Source organism: Oryctolagus cuniculus, chromosome 17, assembly GCF_051225735.1.
Source record: "Oryctolagus cuniculus isolate XC-2025 breed Fujian yellow rabbit chromosome 17, ASM5122573v1, whole genome shotgun sequence".
Classification (NCBI taxonomy): domain Eukaryota; kingdom Metazoa; phylum Chordata; class Mammalia; order Lagomorpha; family Leporidae; genus Oryctolagus; species Oryctolagus cuniculus.
The window spans coordinates 16,881,699-16,903,163 of record NC_142883.1 but is presented as its reverse complement, the minus strand read 5'-3'; the positions used below and the strand labels follow the sequence as shown (position 1 = coordinate 16,903,163).

The following is a 21,465-nucleotide window of genomic DNA, read 5'->3' as shown; positions in this document are numbered from 1 at the left end:
CTGCACCCCATGGGAGACCAGGATAAGTACCTGGCTCCTGCCATCGGATCAGCGCAGTGCGCCAGCCGCAGCACGCGGGCTGTGGCGGCCACTGGAGGGTGAACCAACGGCAAAAAGGAAGACCTTTCTCTCTGTCTCTCTTTCTCTCACTGTCCACTCTGTCAAAAAAAAAAAAAAAAATCAATTGATGGGGCCAGCGCTGTGGCACAGTAAGTTAAGCCTCTGTCTGTGGTACCAGCATCCATATGGGTGACAGTTTGAGTCCCGGCTGCTCCATGTATGATCCAGCTCTCTCCAAATGACCTGGGAAAGCAGTAGAAGATGGCCTAGATGCTTGGGCCCCTGCCCCCACATGGGAGACCCAGAAGAAACTCCCAGCTTCTGACTGGCCCAGCTCCTGCCTTTGTAGCCATTTGGGGAGTGAAACAGCAGATGGAAGACCTCTCTTTGTCTCTAACTCTGCCTCTCAAATAATAAATAAATAAATAAAATCTTTAAAAAAAAATCAATTGACTTTTCAAGGTCTTGTTTCTAATTCTTTAGGGTATGATCAAGAAGTATAATTATTGGATAATATAGTAAATCTAATTTTTTGAGAAGCTGTATTATTATTGTTACGTGTCATTAAATTCATATGATTTGCTAATATTTTATTGAGTTTCTTATGTTTGTGTTTCTAAGATATATTGGTTTCTAGTTTTTTTGTATAATCCTTGGTTTTTGAATCAAAGTGATAATGGCCATATAAAATAAGTTAGAAACTATCTCATTTTTGGGGAAGAGATTGTCTGGAACTGGGAAAGAATTTTAACTACAAATCAGCATTTCCTTCATAATTTCCAAACAATTCAGATTACCTACTTCATATTTCTATTTCTTATGTGAGCTTCAGTAGTGTGTGGTTTTCTAGGAATTGGTTCACTTCATTTAAGTTGTCAATTAATGTGCAGGCCGTTATTTTGAGTTTTTAGCATACAGATCCTCTTAATATTTTCAAGGTAAGTAGATGTTTCTGCCTTTATTTTTGATTGATGTAATTTTTGTCCCTTTTTTTAGATCAGTTTTATCAATTATATTGACCTTTTCAAAGGATCAGCTTTTGATTTCAGTGGTTTTCTCTGTTATTTTTCATTTTTCTGATATCTGTGCTTCATTATTTCCTTCTTTCTGTTTCTTGGTTTATTTTGTTCCTCTTTTCCCAGTTTCTTTTGGTGAAAGCTTAGATTACTTATTTGAGACTGTATCTGTCTAAAATACCTTTGGCTACCTCATAGTTCTTAATGTTGTATTATCCTTTTCACTTAGTTCTCTCTCTCTCTCTCTCTCTCTCTATATATATATATATATTTTTTTTTTTTTTGACAGGCAGAGTGGACAGTGAGAGAGAGAGACAGAGAGAAAGGTCTTCCTTTGCCGTTGGTCACCCTCCAATGGCCATCGCGGCCGGCGCACCGCGCTGATCCAAAGGCAGGAGCCAGGTACTTCTCCTGGTCTCCCATGGGGTGCAGGGCCCAAGCACTTGGGCCATCCTCCACTGCATTCCCTGGCCACAGCAGAGAGCTGGCCTGGAAGAGGGGCAACCAGGGCAGAATCCGGTACCCCGACCGGGACTAGAACCTGGGGTGCCGGTGCCGCAAGGCGGAGGATTAGCCTGTTGAGCCACGGCGCCAGCCTTAGTTCAATATATTTTTAAAATTTCTTTTGAGGGGCAGGTGCTGTGGCACAGCGGGTTAAAGCCCCTACCAGCACTGCCGGCATCCCATATGGGAGCCAGTTCAAATCCCAGCTGCTCCACTTCCAATCTAGCTCATGCTAATACACCTGGGAAAGCACTGGAGGATGGCCCAAGTCCTTGGGCCCCTGCACCCACGTGGGAGACCTGGAGAAAGCTCTTGGCTTTGGATTGGCTCAGCTCCAGCCATTGTGGATTTTTGGGAGTGTACCAGTACATGGAAGACCTCTCCCTCTCTGTCTCTACCTCTATCTATAACTCTTCGATAAATAAAATAAATCTTTCAAAAGAAAATTTCTTTTGAGATTTCCCCTTCACCCTGTGAGTTGTTTAGAAGCATGCTATTTTATTTCCCAGTAGTTACAGGTTTTTCTGTCTACATATAACTTTTTATCATCTGTTTTAACCAAAGAATATATTTATAACATTTCATTTTACTTAATATTTTAAGAGTAAAAGACATAGTAGTCTTTAAGAATTAATATTTCAGGGTGGACATTTGGCATAACAGTTAAGATACCACTTGCAATATATACTTGTGCCATATACTAGTGCCTGGTTCGCAGCTCCATTTCTGATTCCAATTCCAGCTTCTTGCTGTTGTGCATCCTGGGAGGTAGCAAGTGATGGTCCAAGTAATTGGACCCTGCCACTGACATGGGAAGACTCAGATAAGAGTTCCTGGCTCCTGGTTTAGGCCTGACCCAGCCTTGACTATTGCAGGCAATTGGGGGAGCGAACCAGAGGATGGAAGGTCTGCCTCTTTCTTCACTGCTCCCTTAATAAAATTTTGAAAACTAATCTTTCAGTTTTTAATATATTTCTCCTATCATATAATTTACAATCCTCAAATATCTACTTCTTTTGGAAGTCACCCTATAGATTTGAGACGATATCAATATTTACTTTCTACAGTTTTTCCTAGTTACCATCTCACTTGTTTTCTTAATCAAGTAGAATTGATTAGTTTCTCATCTGAACAAAATGCCATTCATATTTTATCATAGCACTTTTATTATAACAAAAACTTATATAAATTTTTATTTACTGCTTCTCTCTTTCTATTCTATAAAGCTTGAGGGTGGGGACTGCGAGTTATTTATCTTTATGTTCCCAGTACTGAGGTCTGCATCTAGCTATAATGAGGGGATAGATTTTAAGCTTCTTGAATGAATGACAAGAATCATAGTTACATAAACAAAATTTATTACTTCCAGTCCTTTTCTTAAGATAAACGAACACATCCATATTGCTTTACTTACTTTATGTTCTAAAGATTGGTGTCAATGACTAGACATACCTCTACAACTTATGCAATGGGTCTCAAAATTCAGCCAAATATTTCATTCTGCTCAAAATTACATTTTCAAGGTTTTTAAAGACCTCCATTCAACTAGCTTCAGTTTATCTTAAAACAGATGCTATCCTGGTTCTTTAGCCAGCAGCCCCAGTCACTATTCCTATGATACACAACAGAGGACATCTACACACGTGAACACTACCATGGGCAGACTCATCATTCCTGTTATCCTACCTGTATCTCTATCCTGTACTCCTGAACCCCACAAGTAGTTCAGAAGGAAATCAGTGAGAACAATGCTATCATAGTGATAAATTTGAATTCACTCTCACTTTTAAAAAATTTAAATAAGTTTAAAAATTATTTGTAAAATTACTATTGTAGGAAATTTCTTGTTACATATCTCAAAATCTCCTGCTCATACACCATTTGAGGAACATTACTGAACTTTGTCTTCCAGTCTCTAAGGAGCTGCAGTGCTATTCCGGACTAGAGAAAACAAACAGCATTCTTTTCTTTTTCCTTAGTGCAAAGATTCTCTCCTCATCCAAGGCGAAAAATTAACAGTATGGGAACTCAGCAGTTAATCAGTGCTGCAGTAGCTACTAGTATCATTAAAGCTACCTGGAGAGTCGAAAACTGAATCACCATTTCACATGTTTAACAGGTAATGGAATCAGAAGACTGCATGACTCAGACAACCATTATTTCAGACACAGATCAACATGGGCTTTTTTAAACTACAAAACATTCCCACTTGGAAATCACTTTTGTGGTAGTTTGAATCACTTTTACTTACCAATACACATGTCCCAACAATGAAAGAGTAAAGCAAGCTGAATCACCAAACTCAGTAACGATATCATCATGGCTTTTCTGCTTATTAAATACTCCACCAGATAAGATCTGTTCCCCTTCTGCAAGCCTTTAAAATGCAAATTTACAGATTTTTAAAAGTCAATATGAAAAACACTTCAGGTAAAGACATCCTTCATTACCAATATACATCTAATCATGAGAACATATATAGCAAAAAATTCATGGTACTTTTGGAATAGTGGTGAACACGTATTTACAATCATTTGAGAGGCTGAATATTTATGACCTCAAAATTTTAGTTTTGAATTTAAAAACAGAATCAGTTAAATTTAGTCTCTATGTACAAATCTAGTCTAAGTAATATTCATTACTCATGTCAAAAGATATAAAAGATAATCATTATACTGCAGAAAAAATATGAATGGTTCTTCATTCACAAATATGGTAGCCCTTCTTAGTTCTTTAATTATTTGAAATACGAACATGAAAACAAAACAAGACTAGCATTTTAAAGTTGCATATTTTATGGACTCAGCCATTTTACAGCTTATAAATGAAACTTGGCTACCAGTTTATCTCTTTTTACTTGTTAATTATATTTTCTTGACACAGAAAATCACACACTCAACTAATGAAAAAAACTTATCTGATTTCACTACATTTTTTAGCATATCAGGTTGTAATGGTTTATATTTTTAAATTAAAAACAATCAAAATCATCATGTAGAAAACTCTCAAGTTTACACAGCATATCCTGAACATAGTGATGATATCTAAAGTTCTTTTACCCATCACAGGATTTTAACAGGCAAATTAAATGAGTTTTAAGATTTCAATATTAAAATCTTTGGAATTTAAAGGTAATTTAATGATAAATGTTATGGAAATTTTATTGATATTTTAACTTAAAAGTCATCAATTAATCACTGTATACTTCATATCATTATATATCTACCTTCGGTGACTATGAGAATTATTTGTATCTTCCCACTATAAACCTAAAAACCAAAAACATCTACAGGCTTTTACAATTATCTCTTAAGTCAGTTTTACCACTATTCCATCTCCTATAGTATAGAAAAGAATTTAACAGAACATGACTCTATCTCTAGATGCCTCCATTTTTTGAACAAGGTTTAAATGTAATGCACAAAAAGCAGTGCTCTTCTGAATCTGTCCCCTTGCTTTACAGGGGTAGATAGTAGTTCCCAAGTAAAATGATCCTGAAAGGAATCTATAAACCATCTAGACACAAGGGATTATTAGTTTCAAGTGATGGGCAGATTTTCAGGCTTATTCAAATTGGTCTAACACTGAAAGCAAAGGAAAGGAAACACATTTGTGATCATTTTGGAAATTGATAACAATTAGAATTAGTCATAACAATTTCACCAGAGTTAAATTCCATTATGTATTACCATAACAATGATATTTGCCCATAACAAAAGTAATGCCACAGACAATAGTGGCAAATGTTATTGAAATACAAATCCCTGCTACCAAAAAAAGAGGAAGCTACCGAGTCAGTTTAATCCGTCAGTAGAATTTTATCCAAAATTCTAGTGTAAGTTGAACAAAATTAGGCAGAAAATATTTTAAAACTTACTTGCTCAGATCAACACAACATTTTGCAAGCAGGTATTTACACTGTGGTGTAGTACAACTGTGTCCTTTCAAGAGTCTATATGCTTTATATGCCTTTCCTGAGCGGTAATAACAGGTTGCCAGTAAAAACAAGGCTTCTTCGGAGTGCACTAAGAACAAACATTAGAAGAAAAATTGACTATTGTTCAGTATACTTAGTGGTTATCAGTTTATCTGTCAATAAACAAGTTTAGCAACAAAAACAAGGAAAGCTATTTAATACAAAAAATCACTCATTATTTCAAAATTGAATTAGAGAGAAATATTTTGATGATAGAGCTAACAGTGCTCTTAAATACTTTAAAACCATGTTTGGAGTAAAGGTACCATAGAGGACTGGGGAATATTATAAAATACTCCTTACTGTGTGAGAAGGAAAGTAGCAATACGTGAGAAGAAAGCAGCTGGCTGGACTATACAGGACTCTGCAAGCTATGTAAAGATTTAGGGACAGATTATTACAGTAAATTCTTCTAAAGGTTTGTCTTCTTTCCTTTTCTTTTTAAAAACATTTATTATCTGAAAGTCAGAGTTACACAGAGAGGAGAGGGAAAGAAAGAGGTCTTCCAATTGCTGGTTTACTCCCCAATTGGTAGCAATGGCCGGAGCTGTGCCGATCTAAAGCCAGGAGCCAGGAGCTTCCTCCGGGTCTCCTATGTGGGTGCAGGGGCCAGGGACTTGGGCCATCTTCTACTGCTTTCCCAGGCCATAGCAGAAAGTGGAGAAGCCGGGACTCGACCAGCACCATATGGGATGCCGACACTGCAGGCAGCGGCTTTATTCGCTACACCATAGCACTGGCCCCACTTTCATTTTATTTTTTAAGGACTTATTTGAAAGTCAGAGTTACAGAGAGGAAGGGAAAGACAGACCTTCCATCGATTGGTTCATTCCCCAGGTGGCCATAATAGCCAGGGCTAGGCCAGGCTGAAGCCAGGAGCTTCATCTGGGTCTCCCACTGATGGCAGGGGTCCAAGCACTTGGGCCATCTCTGGCTGCTTTCCCAGGCCATTAGCAGGATGGAGCAACTGGGGCATGAACTGGTGCCCATATAGGATAGTAACATCACAGGCAGTGGGCTTTACCCAGACTTCCATTTTTTTTTTTAAATAAATATTTACTAATTTCAGACAAAGAACTAACTCCCATTCACTGAACTCCCCAAATGACTGCAACAGATCAGGTTGGGCTAAAGGCAGGAGCAGGATCGCAAACCAGGTCTCCCAGGTGGGTGGTAGAAATCCAGTCACTTGATTTACCCCCTGCTGCCTCTCAGGGTCTGCATTAGCAGGAAGCTGGAGTCAGGAGCTGGAGCCAGGAATGGAACACAGGTGTTCTGAAATGCAATTCGGAAGGGAGGAGGGTGTCTTAAAAGGTAGACTAAATGCCCACACCCTGTGAAGGGTTTTAAGAAGCAAAGTAAAGAGAACTGGTTGACTTGAAAGGCGGAAAGGCAAGAGGCAGGGAAGGGCAGATACGGGAATTTCAGGAAGCTTTTCTACTAAGAGACAGTGGTGTCTAAAATTAGATTTTCTTTGTATCCATCAGTAATATATCTGTGGATTCAACCAACTGTGGATCAAAAAAATTATGCTTGTATGTAATACGTATGGATATTTTTCCTTGTTTTATTTCCTAAACAGTATAGCACAACTATTTATATAACATTATATTTATATAACATGCTCAGGCATCCCATATGGGTACCAGTTCATATCCTGGCTGTCCCTTTTCCGATCCAGCTCTCTGCTAATGGCCAGGGAAAGAAAGCAGTGGAGGATGGCCCAAGTGCTTGGGCCCCTGCACCCACATGGGAGACCCAGAAGAAGCTCCTGGTTTCTGGCTTCAGATCAGCCCAGCTCCCACCATTGCAGCCATTTGGGAAGTGAACCAGCAATGGACGACCTCTCTTTCTGTCTGTCTCTCCCTCTCTCTGTAACTCTGCCTCTCAAATAAATAAAATAAATCTTAAAAAAAAGAAAGAAAAGTCTTGGATCAATAATGGCCTAAAAATCATATACTATGCCATATCTTTAGTATAGGGTACTTTAAAAAGTTCATGGGAAAACAGAATTAAAAGACAAGTTCACAGGGGCTGGTGCTGTAGCATAATGGGTAAAGCCTGCGAAGCTGACATCCCATATGGGTGCCGGTTTGAGTCCCAGCTACTCCACTTCGGATCAGGCTTCCTACTAATGTGCCTAGGAAAGCAGTGGAGGGCCCGAAGTACTTGGCCCCCTGCCACCCACATAGGAGAGCCAGATGACAGAATAGCTCTCTCTGTCTCTCCCTCTTTCTTTGTAACCTTTCAAATAAATAAATAAATTTAAAAACAAAAAAAGTTAATGGAATACGTGTATTATAGACAAACTGCATGAATTTCACAATTTTTGCACCAAAATATATTCATGTTTTACTTCCATTTTCTAATAGATTTATTTATTCGAAGATAACAGTTATAGAGAGAGGGAGAGACAGAAAGAAAGACGTTCCATCCGCTGTTTCAGTCCCCGGATGGCAGCAATGGCTGGAGCTGGGCTGATCTGAAGCTAGAAGCCAGGAGTCAGGAGCCAGGAGCTTCTTCCAGGTCTCCCACATGGGTTCAGGGGCCCAAGCACTTGGGCCATCTTTTATTGCCTTCCCAGGCCATTAGCAGAAAGCTGGATAAGAAGAGGAGCAGCCACGTATGGGATGCCAGCACCGCAAGTGGAGGCTTAGCCTACTATGCCACAGCACTGGCCCCTACTTCCATTTTTCTAAGAATCTTCTTAAGTACCCTCATAATACTCTGAATATTTGCCCTTAGTAATGACCTTAACACAACTTTAGTAAACAATGTTTTTAAGTGTTGCTGTTGCCGCTGCTCACTAGGCTAATCCTCCGGCTAATCCTCCGCCTACGGCGCCGGCACACCAGATTCTAGTCCCAGTTGGGGCGCTGGATTCTGTCCTGGTTGCCCCTCTTACAGGCCAGCTCTCTGCTATAACCCGGGAGTGCAGTGGAGGATGGCCCAAGTCCTTGGGCCCTGCACCCACATGGGAGACCAGGAGAAGCACCTGGCTCTTGCTTTCGGATCAGCGTGGTGCGCCGGCCACAGCGGCCATTGGAGGGTGAACCAACGGCAAAGGAAGACCTTTCTCTCCGTCTCTCTCTCTCACTGTCCACTCTGCCTGTCAAAACAAACATGTGCTGTTTCAGACAGGATGGGCTCTCAATACCAAGACGAACAAAGAGAAATAAATGCTAAACTTTTTTGCATTTATTTCTCTTCAGCTGAGCCCAATTCACTGAAATTAATAAGCCCACTGTAATCTAAACATCTGGTCCATTAATCATTGAGAGAGGGAGAAAGATGGTGAGCAATTTTATGGTAATTTAAAATGCATTTTTATTAAAAATAAACAATTTAAGGTGTAGGATGCAAAACCTACATTCATTTAAGATAAAGATTAGACAGACTTAAATCAATTTTGAGCTTTAGGTTAGGACCCTAAAAATAACCTAGGAATGTATGCTGAACCAGCGTCTTCAGTTGGCTCTCTTCCCTTCTCTTCCTTTTACTAGCTACATTCCCAGTTTCACATGGTCTCACAGACAGCAATTCCTTATAAAAAAAATGCAGACAAAATTTATGTCTGATTAATCATCTGAATACATACTGTATTTCCAATATCTTTCTCTCTTTCCCCAAGGCTTTACCATATTAGCTGCACCAATGCATTTTTTCCTCATTTAGTCCACAACTACTACTATTTGTTCCTAGGTACTCATTTCTATCCACTCTTAAGAGTTAATAATGGAGAAAACTCTTGGTCAGTGGGATCACACACTGGCAGTGGGAAGAAAAAAATACGTGCTTACAATGAGGAAAGGGGACATGAAGGGAAGAGGATGAAATTAGGACAGAGTTTTTTTTTCCTCCTTTCCCTAAAGGGCAAATTTCAACTCACTAGTTGATTGTGAAATAAATTGAGTTTTATCTGTATTAAGAGAATAACAGAATCTACTCAACAGGAAATATCAGAGTACATCATATATAATAAGATAAAAAAATTATGAAAAGCTATGTATTATGAGACGCTTGGGTGAGAATTTGTAAAGGACCTCTCAAGTGAAAGAAACTCTAGACTCTTTACCCAAATTATTATATTTTATCCTTGAAACTATCTTGTTAAACTATCTTTTAAAGATTTATTTATTTATTTATTTGAAGGCAGAATTACAGAGAGGGAGAGAGAGAGAGAGAGATAGAGAGAGAGAAAGTCTTCCATCTGCTGGTTTGCTCCCCAGTTGGCTGCAACGGTTGGAGTGTGCCAATCTGAAGCCAAGTGCCAGGAGCCTCTTCTGGGTCTCCCACACCGGTGCAGGGGCCCAAGGACTTGGACCATCTTCACTGCTTTCCTAGGCCACAGCAGAGGGCTGGATTGGAAGTGGAGCAGCCGAGGCTTGAACTGACACCCATGTGGTATGCCGGCACTTCAGGGCGGCTCTATTTGCTTTGTCACCGCGCCGGCACCAACAGTTAAATCTTGAAATGTTTCTCTTCCCATTTTAAAGATGAGTAAAATAAGGCTCAGAATAACATCTTGCCTCAGATCAAATGGTTATGAATATGAGGTGAGACTTAGACCATTTTTCTATGTTATATTACTCTTACGCAGGTTATATAAAGCTCTTGGGAGAAAGGCAAATAGGTGAAAAGGAACTAGTGGAACTGAGAAACTATTTTAAGAAATTGATTAAAGAAGATCCTACCCATCAACTTCTTTAGCTTATTGCCTGTTGGGTATTTTCCCCCCAAACACAGAAGCTACCAGTAGTGACACAAGAAGTCACTGAGAAAAGGAGCAACCAGCTTACATCCAGCATATCAACTCTGATCGACTTATCTTGTCAGCCCAAATACCACGTGGACAAGAATTCTGAGGTTGGTTTAGGGGCATAAGTACCGTAGTAGGGTAGTAATATCCCCTATTGTACATCAGAGGAGTGGCAGGTATTTGAAATCATGGAAATCCAACAGTTACTGCTCATGGACACTGATTGAAGATTAAGTAACTAATAGTATTTAAGAGTCATAGTACTCAGAAATAAATCAATAAATGGTAGAATTATTGTCATTATTATTGAGCCAGGATAGTATCTGCTCTCATTGTACTTAAATTCTAAAATCTTTCCTTCTAGAAATATAGTTAAACAGAGTGACTGAGTTCTATAATCAGAAAAACTAACATATACCGAGCAAAATTTTGAGGTATTAAGCATTGGCTAAGGCACAAACAGAATGTGGATTAAACAGCCTTATGTGGACTAATCTGGGTATCCTCCCACCAAGTCTACAGGCAAATTCAATCATTTGAATTCTAAGTCACTAATTTACCATCTTTAGTTGCCTAATATAATTCATCTCCATCAGTTTTTGCAAAGATGTTAATTTTAATCCACTCTATATTCACAGTCTTAATTCACCACTAACCATAATATCCAACAAGTAAAAAGTAGGAAGACCTCAAAATATATTTAAATATGTTCATAATAAGCCTTGCTTTTGTAGAATTAAGCAGAGTAGGATGATCTATTGTACAAGGATTCTTCAAAAAACTCTTCGAAAATGAGTGGATTTCAAAACTTGCTGCACCAAAATAAACATCCTTTAATTCCACTTTCTGTGAACTTTTGAAGTACTCTTTTCTTCTTAAGCCTTCCACTTCTCATCCTTCCAATCTTTTCACTGGGACTGCAAACTCCTGCTGCACAGGTCTTCCCCTTGCCTCCCTACACTCCCATTCTCCCTGGAGGACCTGAGGGCACTCTCATAGGAATGCTAATTCCCTGGTATCCAGAGTTACCTAAGGTCGGTTTCTGCCTCAATTCTCAAAACTTTTTCTAAGTATTCCCTCTTGTCCTTTTGGGATATGCTCTGCTCCTGAAGCTCATACCTTCTCATAACTCTCATTAAACACTGTGCTTCATCAATTAAAGCATTTTTATTCTTATATATTTTCCAACTCAATCTCATCTAGACACCCGGTACCCTGATCTCTCCCCTGTGCCCCATATATATAGTAGGATGTCAATACTTCCCAAATTAATTTATAGACTTACATAGGTCAGCACTGATCAAAATATCTAATTCCCAAGCAAGAATAAAATGAACAAGCAAAAATGAAAGAGTAAAAAAAGGGGTGAAGATTTTTATGATGAGAAATACACCTTATTAAATAGTAAGAGAGAATACAGTCAATAAAAACAACATATAAAAGCAAGTAAAATACCATGGGGGAGAAAAAAAGGTATTATTTTAAAAATAACACCAAATAAATTAAGAAGTAATACAGAGGGACTGGTGCTGTGGCGCAGTGGGTTAACGCCCTGGCCTGAAGCGCAGGCATCCCATATGGGCACCGGTTCGAGACCCAGCTGCTCTGCTTCCTGTCCAGCTCTCTGCTATGGCCCGGGAGGGCAGTAGAAGATAGCCCAAAGACTTGGGCCCCTGCACCCATGTGGGAGACCCGGAAGAAGCTCCTGGCTTCAGATCGGTACAGCTCTGGCCATTGTGGCCATCTGGGTAGTGAACCATCGGATGGAAGACCTCTCTCTCTCTGCCTCTCCTCTCTCTGTGTAACTCTGACTTTCAAATAAATAAATAAATCTTAAAAAAAAAGTTTGGCTCTTATTTTACTTTATATAATTATAATGTTTAAAAAAATTTAAACTATTGGCCGGCGCCGCGGCTCAATAACCTAATCCTCCACCTAGCATCGCCGGCACACCAGGTTCTAGTCCCGGTCGGGGCGCCGGATTCTTTCCCGGTTGCCCCTCTTCCAGGCCAGCTCTCTGCTGTGGCCAGGGAGTGCAGTGGAGGATGGCCCAAGTGCTTGGGCCCTGCACCCACATGGGAGACCAGGAGAAGCACCTGGCTCCTGCTTTCGGATCAGCGCGATGCACCAGCCGCAGCACGCTGGCCGTGGCGGCCATTGGAGGGTGAACCAACAGCAAAGGAAGACCTTTCTCTCTGTCTCTCTCTCTCACTATCCACTCTGCCTGTCAAAAAAAAAAAAAAAAAGAGAGAAAAAGAAAAATTTAAACTACTAAGAACTATATATTTATTGTAGTTGAAAAAGACAATTTCCAGCCACTGAAGCAATAGAAAAAATTACAGGGCCAGCGCCGCGGCTCACTAGGCTAATCCTCCGCCTTGCGGCGCCGGCACACCGGGTTCTAGTCCCGGACAGGGCGCCGGATTCTGTTCCGGTTGCCCCTCTTCCAGGCCAGCTCTCTGCTGTGGCCAGGGAGTGCAGTGGAGGATGGCCCAAGTGCTTGGGCCCTGCACCCCATGGGAGACCAGGAGAAGCACCTGGCTCCTGCCATCGGATCAGCGCGGTGCGCCGGCCGCGGCGGCCATTGGAGGGTGAACCAACGGCAAAGGAATACCTTTCTCTCTGTCTCTCTCTCTGTCAACTCTGCCTGTCAAAAAAAAAAAAAAAAAAAAAAAAAAAAAAAAAAAAAATTACAAATAACAAAACCAATGAATCAACAGAATTAAGATTAGAAAGCATCGATCTGGGCACATAGGCAATAAGCAAAGACACAGCTCACAAAAATGGGAATAAATTTAAACACATGAGGAAAAACCCTGAATCGCTAACAGCTATAAAGACGTAAGCCAAAATACTTCAGATTTCTCATGTAAGCAAAGATAAAAAAAAAAAGAGCCAAATCTGATGCTGATGAAGACTAAAAATGAAGCATATTCTTACACTGCTAGCAACAACCCAGATTTTTACACCTGCCTCTGCTGGGGTAACAAGTAGGCAAAACGTACATGTTGTAGAACTGATCATAACCTTTAATTTGTAAATCCCATTTTAGAGTATATATCCCAAAGAAATGACTTGAAGAAAAAGCTGTACACAATTATACATATCAGCATCTTAAAGAGAATTACAATACTTTAATGACAAACAAAACATACATTAGCAGTAATATAGGTTAAGCATTTATCAGATGATGCCAAGTGCTTTAAATACATCTTTTCATTTAATTTTTCCAATTCTATGAGGCAATTACTATTATATGTATTTTATAGTTGAAAAGTATGAACTGCTCAGGCATCAAGTAACTTGTCTAAGGTTATACAACTACATATTTAAGTGCCAAGGTTAGGATTTGTACCAAGGCTGTAAACTCTAAATCCTTGCTCTCAGCCACAGAACATAAGCTCTGTTCTTAAAACAAAACAAACAAAAACCTGGGAAAAAGTACCTGAAGACTGGAAAGTGATTAAGTAAATTATAAACTTGAATACACCTGACACAACTATTTAAAGTAACAAGTAAGGGAGAAGGTAAAGTTTTTATGAACTAGCGTCAGTCATAAAGAAAAGAGAGACCCAGATGCTTCTAACAGTCATAAAAAGTGATAGACTTCCATGTATTGTATTCATTTATGGCTCTACAGAAATAGACAGATTACAAACCTTCTGCATACAGCCGTTCTGCGAGGAAAACTGCATCTCGATAAGCATAGTGATTTAGTGCTTGCCAAATAGCAGCCTGCAAGTACAGGAAAAAGAACATAAATATACATATGGTTTCAAGGTAACACCTAACAGAGAGGCTTGCGTCTAATACTCAAAATTAGTATCCCTAAATTAAGTGATAAAATCCCAATGTTCACAGAGCAAACTCCATAGTTTGTTGAGTAAGGCTCTTCACAGCATGGCTCCAAAGACAGCTGAATTAATGCAGTCAACTCTGCAAGGACTGTGTAGTCTTTTCCTTCCTTTAATCAGGTTGTCATAACATAACACCTTCAAGGGTACCTCACAAAGTTTGTGGAAAAGGGAATTGAAAGACGTCTACTTTGTTGCAAAAACCTTTGAAATCCATGCATGTGACGGTTTTCAAAACCATGGAAAAATATGTATGTGAAAAAATATGCACAGAATTCAGAAAGAAATTTTATACCAAAATACACCTATCTTTCAGTGCCACTTCTCCATGAACTTTTCAAAGTATCCATTTATGAGATAGGACATTTTAAGGGCTGTGGCAGGTTAAGCCTCTGCTAGTGATGCCAGCATCCTGGCTGCTCCTCTTCCGATCCAGCTCCCTGCTAATGCACCTGGGAAAGCAGCAGAGGATGGCCCAAATACTTGGGCCCCTGCACCCATGTGGGAGACGCAGATCAAGCTCCTGGCTCCTGCCTTCAGATAGACTCAGCTCCAGCCGCTGCAGTCATTTGGGGAGTGAACCAGCAGATGGAAAATAGCTCTCTTTCTCTAACTCTTGCCTTTCAAATAAATAAATTAATTAATTAAAAAAAAAGAATATATATACATTCTGGTATGGCTCACTTTTCTTTCCTTCTTTTTTTGGACAGGCAGAGTTAGACAGTGAGAGAGAGAGAGAGAAAGGTCTTCCTTTTTCCATTGATTCACCCCTCAAGTGGGTGGCCACTACGCACTATGGTCGGCACGCTGCGCTGATCCGAAGGCAGGAGCCAGGTGCTTCTCCTGGTCTCCCATGTGGGTGCAGGGCCCAAGCACTTGGGCCATCCTCCACTGCACTCCCAGGCCACAGCAGAGAGCTGGACTGAAAGAGGAGCAACAGGGACAGAATCCGGAGCCCAAACTGGGTCCAGAACCTGGGGTGCTGGCGCCGCAGGCGGAGGATTAGCCTAGTGAGCTGCGGTGCCAGCCAAATGGCTCACTTTTAAAACCCAGTATTTTGTTTTTGAAATTCATTGTTGATGATGTGTGCAGGCAAAATCCATTCATTTCATTGTTGAACAAATAATATTTCCATTGCAACAATATACCAAAGTGAATTTTACCTATTTTAAAGTATTACGACCATTTGCAGTGAACAATCTTATGTTTATCTCTTGAGGTAAATGTTTAAGAATCTCTCCAAATTTGGATGAAATTATTGGATCACAGAATATGCTTATGGTCATCTTTATTTAGTAACATAAAATCACTTTCTAAAACTTAATTTACACTCACATTAACAATATAAGTTCTTATTATTCAACATCCATGCCTATGCTACATACTGTCAATGAAATGAAAGAATCTGATCTTTAAAAATATAGTTCACAAATTTATAATTTTACTAGTAAACTACTTTTGAGATATCTCAAAATTGATCAAGACTGCTATTTTTGGGGCTGGTGCTGTGGCATAGAAGGTTAAGCCTCTGCCTGCAGTACAGTCATCAAATATGGGCACCAGTTTGAGTCCCAGCTGTGCCACTTAAGAGCTAGCTCCCTGCAAGTGTGCCTCAGAAAGCAGTGGAAGGTGGCCTAAGTACTTGGTACCTTGCTACCATGTGGGAAACCTGGAAGAAGCTCCTGGCTTCTGCCTGGCCCAAGCCTGGCTGTTGTGGCTATTTGGGGAGTGAGCCAGCGGATGGAAGTGCTCGCTCGCTCTCTCTCTCTCTCTCTCTCTCTCTCCTGTTTCTGCCTTCCAAACAGATGAATAAGTCTTTAAAAAAAAAGATTTATTTTTATTTTTAGCACATACAGTAGCACATAATTTGTTGATTTAACACATAAGAGTTACAACAAAACTAAAATCTAGGGGCAAAGCACTGTGGTGCTGTGGATTAAGCAGTGCTTCTAACACTGTCACCCAGGTTGGAGTTGTATCTACTCTGCCTCCCGTTCTGCTTCTTGCTAATGTGTCTGGGAAGGCAGTGAAAAATGGCCAAAGTTTAGGCCCCTGCCATCCATGTGGGAGACCTGGATGGATTTCCTGGCTCCTGGCTTCCACCAGGCACAGATATGACTATTGTGGCCATTTGGGGGAGCAAAGCAGCATATGGAAGATGTCTCTCTGTTGTTCTGCCTTTCAAATAAATCAATAAAGAAATCTACTTGGGGCTGGCGCTGTGGTATAGCAGGTAAAGCCAGCGCCTGCACTGCTGGCATCTATGGCCGGGGGAAGGCAGTAGAAGTTGGCCCAAGTGGTTGGGCCCTTGCACCCCCTTGGGAGACCTGGGGCAAGCTCCTAGCTTCAATCGGCGCAGCTCCGGCCATTGTGGCCAATTGGGGAGTGAACTAGCAGATGGAAGACCTCTCTCTCTCTCTCTCTGCCTCTCCTTCTCTCTCTGTGTAACTGACTTTCAAATAAATAAATAAATCTTAAAAAAAAAAAAAAAGAAATCTACTTTAAAAAATGTAAAATCCAGGGGCTGGCGCTGTGGCTTAGCAAGTAAGGCTGCCGCCTGCAATGCTGGCATCCTATATGGGTACCAATTCAAATCCTGGCTGCTCCACTTCGAATCCAGGTCTCTGCTATGGCCTGGGAAAGCAGAGGAAGATGGCCCAAGTCCTTGGGTCCCTGCACCCATGTGGGAGACATGGAAGAGGCTCCTGGCTCCTGGCTTTGGATTGGCCCGGCTTTGGCCATTGCAGCCATTTGGGGAGTGAACCAGAGGATGGAAGACTTCTCTCTGTCTTTCAAATAAATACATTTTTTTTAAAGTAAAAATTTTTTGAAGTAAAATCTAGCTATCACTAGTTAACATTATGACAGAATATCCGTCTAGATTAATGAGAATAAATGATCAGATGTGGGTATTTGGCATAGCAATTAAGGTACCGCATGGGACACCAGCATCCCCTAACAAAGTACCTGCAATTGGGCCCTGACTGCTTGATTCCAGCTCCCAGCTGATGTGCACCCTGGGAAGCAGTCGGTGATGGCTCAAGTAACTGAGTCCTTGACACCCACATGGGAGATCTGGATTGAGTTTTGGGTTCCCTTCTTTGGCCTGGCCTGCCCCAACACCTAGCCATGTAGGGCATTTGGGGAATGAACCAGAGAATGCAAGACCTCTGTTTCTGCTTAATTCTCTCTCATTCTCTTTTTTTTTTCTTTAAAGATTTATTTATTTGAGAGACACAGTTGCAGACAGAGAGGAGAGACAGAGACAGACACACACACACACACAAGGAGAGAAAGAGATCTTCCATCCGCTGGTTCACTACTCAAATGGCCGCAACAGCCAGGGTTGAGCGGATCCGAAGCCAGGAGCCAGGAGCCCCTTATGGGTCTCCCATGTGGGTACAGGCACCCAAACACTTGGACCATCTTCCACTGCTTTCCCAGACCATTAACAGAAACCTGCATCAGAAATAAGGAGCCAAGACTCAAACCAGCAGCTCATATGGGATGCTGGTGCTGTAGGAGGAGGCTTACCCTACTACATTACAGTGCTGGCCCTTCTTTCTTTCTAATAAAAAGAAATACATTTAAAATAAGTGACCAATATGTCCTGAATATAGTAAAGGCTCAATAAATTTTGCTGAACTTGTAGACAAGCAAATGTTTAGAACATTGTTATGAATATTATGATTTATAAAGTTAAAAGTGCTAACAGAAGTCAATAACTTAGCCAAGGGAGTATTTCTCAAGAATGAAAAGTAATATCACAGCCACTATGGAAAACAGTAGGGAGACTGAAATATCACTCAAACATGGAATCCAAAAAAGTTGATCTCTTGTAAGTTTAGAGTTGAAAAGTGGTTATCAGAGGCTGGGAGAGAACAAGGGAGAGAAGGAAGGGGAATGGTTGGGTCAGGTATTCTATTGCACAGTAGGGTTACTACAGAAAATGACACTGTCCTGGTACTTTTCAAAAAAGCTAGAAGAGAAGATTTTCAACAGCTTCACTATTAAAAAATGCTGCACATTCGGAGATACAGGCACATTTACCCTCATCTGAACATTATACAATGTATACATGTACTGAAACATCACGTGGGGGCCGGCTAAGTGGCTCCCTTGGTTAATCCTCCACCTTGTAGCGCCGGCATCCCATATGGGCATCGGGTACCAGCTCTCTGCTGTGGCCCAGGAAGGCAGTGGAGGATGGCCCAAGTCCTTGGGCCCCTGCACCTGCATGGGAGACCAGGAGGAAGCACCCAGCTCCTGGCTTCGGATCAGTGCAGTGCCAGCTGTAGTGGCCATTAAGGGAGTGAACCAACGGAAGGAAGACCTTTCTCTCTGTCTCTCTCTCTCACTGTCTATAACTCTACCTGTCAAAAAAAAAAAAATTTTTTTAAAAAAAAGAAACATCATGTGGCACCACATAAATATGCATAATTTTTAAAGTGTCAACTTAAAAATAGTAATTAACTTATTTTGGGGTCTCCACAGCTTCTTGTTTAACCTTATTTATAACAGCTTAAATTTTATAAAGTCTCAAAAATGTCTGACCATTCCTATCCAGATAGAAAGGGAGAAGGGAGAATTTAAACTTATTGTTAATAATAATAAAGGCAGCATTTCCCCCTCTCCAATGTTAATGTTCTTAACCCAGCCATTTCCCACTTTCTTTTCTTTTCTTTTTTTTTTTTTTTCCAAAAGATGTACTTGTTTATTTGAAAAGCAGAGAGAGAGATTGATCTGCCATCTGCTGATTCACTTCCCAAATGCCCACAACAGCCAGGACTGGGCCAGGTTGAAGACAGAAGCCAGACCACCATCTATCAGGGTCTCCCGCATAGCAGGAACTTAAATGCTTGAATCATCATCTGCTGCTTCCCAGCTGTATTAACATGGGAAGTGGAAAAGCCAGCCTGGCACTCAAACAGAGGGTGTGGGTGCTCCACAAGGCAGCTAAACCACTGTACCTCAATGCCTGCCCCCATTTCCTGCTATTTCAAAGAATTATCAACGATTTTGTATTCAAAGTATGGCCCCTGGAGTAGCAACACTGGCACCATTTGGCAGCTTTCTAGAACAGCAGAATCCAGATCCCACCTTAGACCAAATCTGCATTTTTAAAATGATCTCCAGGTAATTCATTTGTATATTAAAGTTTGAAAAGCACTCATTTGACGTGTTGAATTAAAAAACTCACTCCACAGAATCCCCAAAGCCAAAGAGGTTGTCTCATCCAATATTAGTCTAAGATGCCATCCATACACAATTTCTAATTCTTCAGGCCATGTCCTTTAAAAGAAAGGCTTGAATTACTGAAGTTCTAATTCCTTTTGTTTGCAGGGCTTCATGTTCCTTCTTGGCCCTAACCCAATTCTTCTACCTACTAAAATACATATCAATTAAAATTAATCATGAACATATCTGTAATAGTCAACTTTTCATTGCTATAAAAAAATCTCTGAGGAAACTAGCTTCATAAAGAGAAAAGGTGAATAATTTTGAGAGATTCAGGTCCAAGTTTAGGAAGGCCCATTGGCTGGGCCTCTGATGATGGCAGCACTAGTGCAGCATGGAGTGTGGGTAGACCCTCTGGGAAGGGTCTCATGGTGATTCAGGAAGCAGAGAGATGGTGGGCTAGGCCTAACTCCACTTTTATAACCAAGTCTCTTCTGAGAATGCCCCCTATAATCTAAGGAACTCTCATTAGGCCCATTTCCTAAATAGCATAATGAACTAAGTTTCTATTACTACTTAAGGGTTTATCTACATGAGTTAGGGAACCAAGTCTTGTTCAAACCATAGCAATGTCCTATCACAATCCACCCAAATTAAGTGGGTTACAAAGGAATTTCCCTTTTGGTCTGAAATTTACCATCAACTTCCATTCATTTCCCCCCAAATATTTTCAGAAGTAGTTGGCATATTATGTAGAGGATTCCAACAGAGTATACAAAAATATGAGATAGTTTCTAGGCCCCTAATCAGAGAAATTCTGGAATTTCCATATGCTTATAGACTCTGTACTAATTATAATAGTAATGCTGATGATGATAATAATTTATCCCAACATTCCCCCACTCATAATTTCCAGAAGACAAAGGGTTTCATACAACGTAATTTTGTCATTCCCACAAAATGTGTACTTAGGATATATTTTTACCTTTTACCACAGTAAAAGGATTCATTAGTAATCAGAGTCCTCTCTATTACTTAGGGGATTAAGATAGGAAGAGAAAAATAAGGCCACTAAATACAAATAGATCTGTTAGGGCTTATTAATCACTATATGATTCTTCTCCAATTAGAGCCACTTAAGTTAAAAAGGTGCCAAATACAAGCTGTGCTGAAACAGCCAGAACCCCCAATAAAATGTTCCAGCATATTTGCTAGTGATAACACTTCCACATACCATCAGCCAAGGATCCTACTCCTTTACTTCTCCTGACAGCATCTGCCTATGGTAGATTTCAAAAACAGACTTGGCTATTTACAAAGGCACACACCATTACTGTGAACAATTTTTTTTTGTGCCAGACTACTGTATATGCCAACTACTTTTTAAAATCTAGGAGTTCACCAATGAACAGTTTCTGTTCTCATAGAGTGTCTTTTAGTGTTATTCCTGTCTAGATCAGTGGCTCTCAAGCCTGATCTGATGAAATTCTGTCCTAAAACTACAAAATCACAATCTTTGGAAGCTGAGATTGAATTTAGGTATCATTGCTTATAAATCTTTCTACCAGTGTTGGACACTGGGCATAGTGGTTAACCTGCTACTTGGGATGCCTGGATCCTGTACTGGAGTATGTGGTTCGAGTCCTGGCTTTGCCTCTGAGCCAACTTCCTGCTAATGTGCACCCTGAGAGGACAGCATATGGTGGCTCATGTACTTTGATCCCTTTTACCCACATGGGAGACCCATTGGCCTGATCCAGATCTGGCTGTTACGGGCATTTGGGGAGTGAATCAACAGATGGAAGATCTCTCTGTGACTCTCTCTACCTCCAAACAAACAAACAAAAAACCAAAAAAACTCAATAAAACTAAATTTTATTTTTATTTTTTAAAAATATTTCTTATTGCTAATAAGCAAGCATTCAGGGGTCAGAATCATTCTCCTACTTCACTGGGCAAGCAGCTCTCCTCCTTTTAATAACATACTCTTGAAAGAGTTACAGAAACTATGAACCTCTTTCCCAGAAAACAGCATAAATAATAAAATAAAATCTGCAGATATACTAAAAGGTATATGGCTTTAGTGAATTAGTATACATTTGGGGCTTAGTACATATG

At 40.4% G+C, this 21,465-nt stretch overlaps 1 protein-coding gene across 3 annotated transcripts in view; it reads right to left on the bottom strand.

Annotated features, from left to right (window-relative positions):
- CDC27 (cell division cycle 27) overlaps positions 1–21,465 on the bottom strand; it is an 86,916-nt gene that overhangs the window by 54,672 nt on the left and 10,779 nt on the right. For all 3 annotated transcript variants that reach the window (XM_008271658.5, XM_002719460.6, XM_089316863.1), the window contains exons 2-4: positions 13,975–14,050; positions 5,458–5,605; positions 3,832–3,957 (exon numbers count right to left, since the gene is read on the bottom strand). In XM_008271658.5, coding sequence (XP_008269880.3) covers positions 3,832–3,957; positions 5,458–5,605; positions 13,975–14,050 — 350 coding nt within the window. The remainder of the gene's footprint in view (positions 1–3,831; positions 3,958–5,457; positions 5,606–13,974; positions 14,051–21,465) is intronic.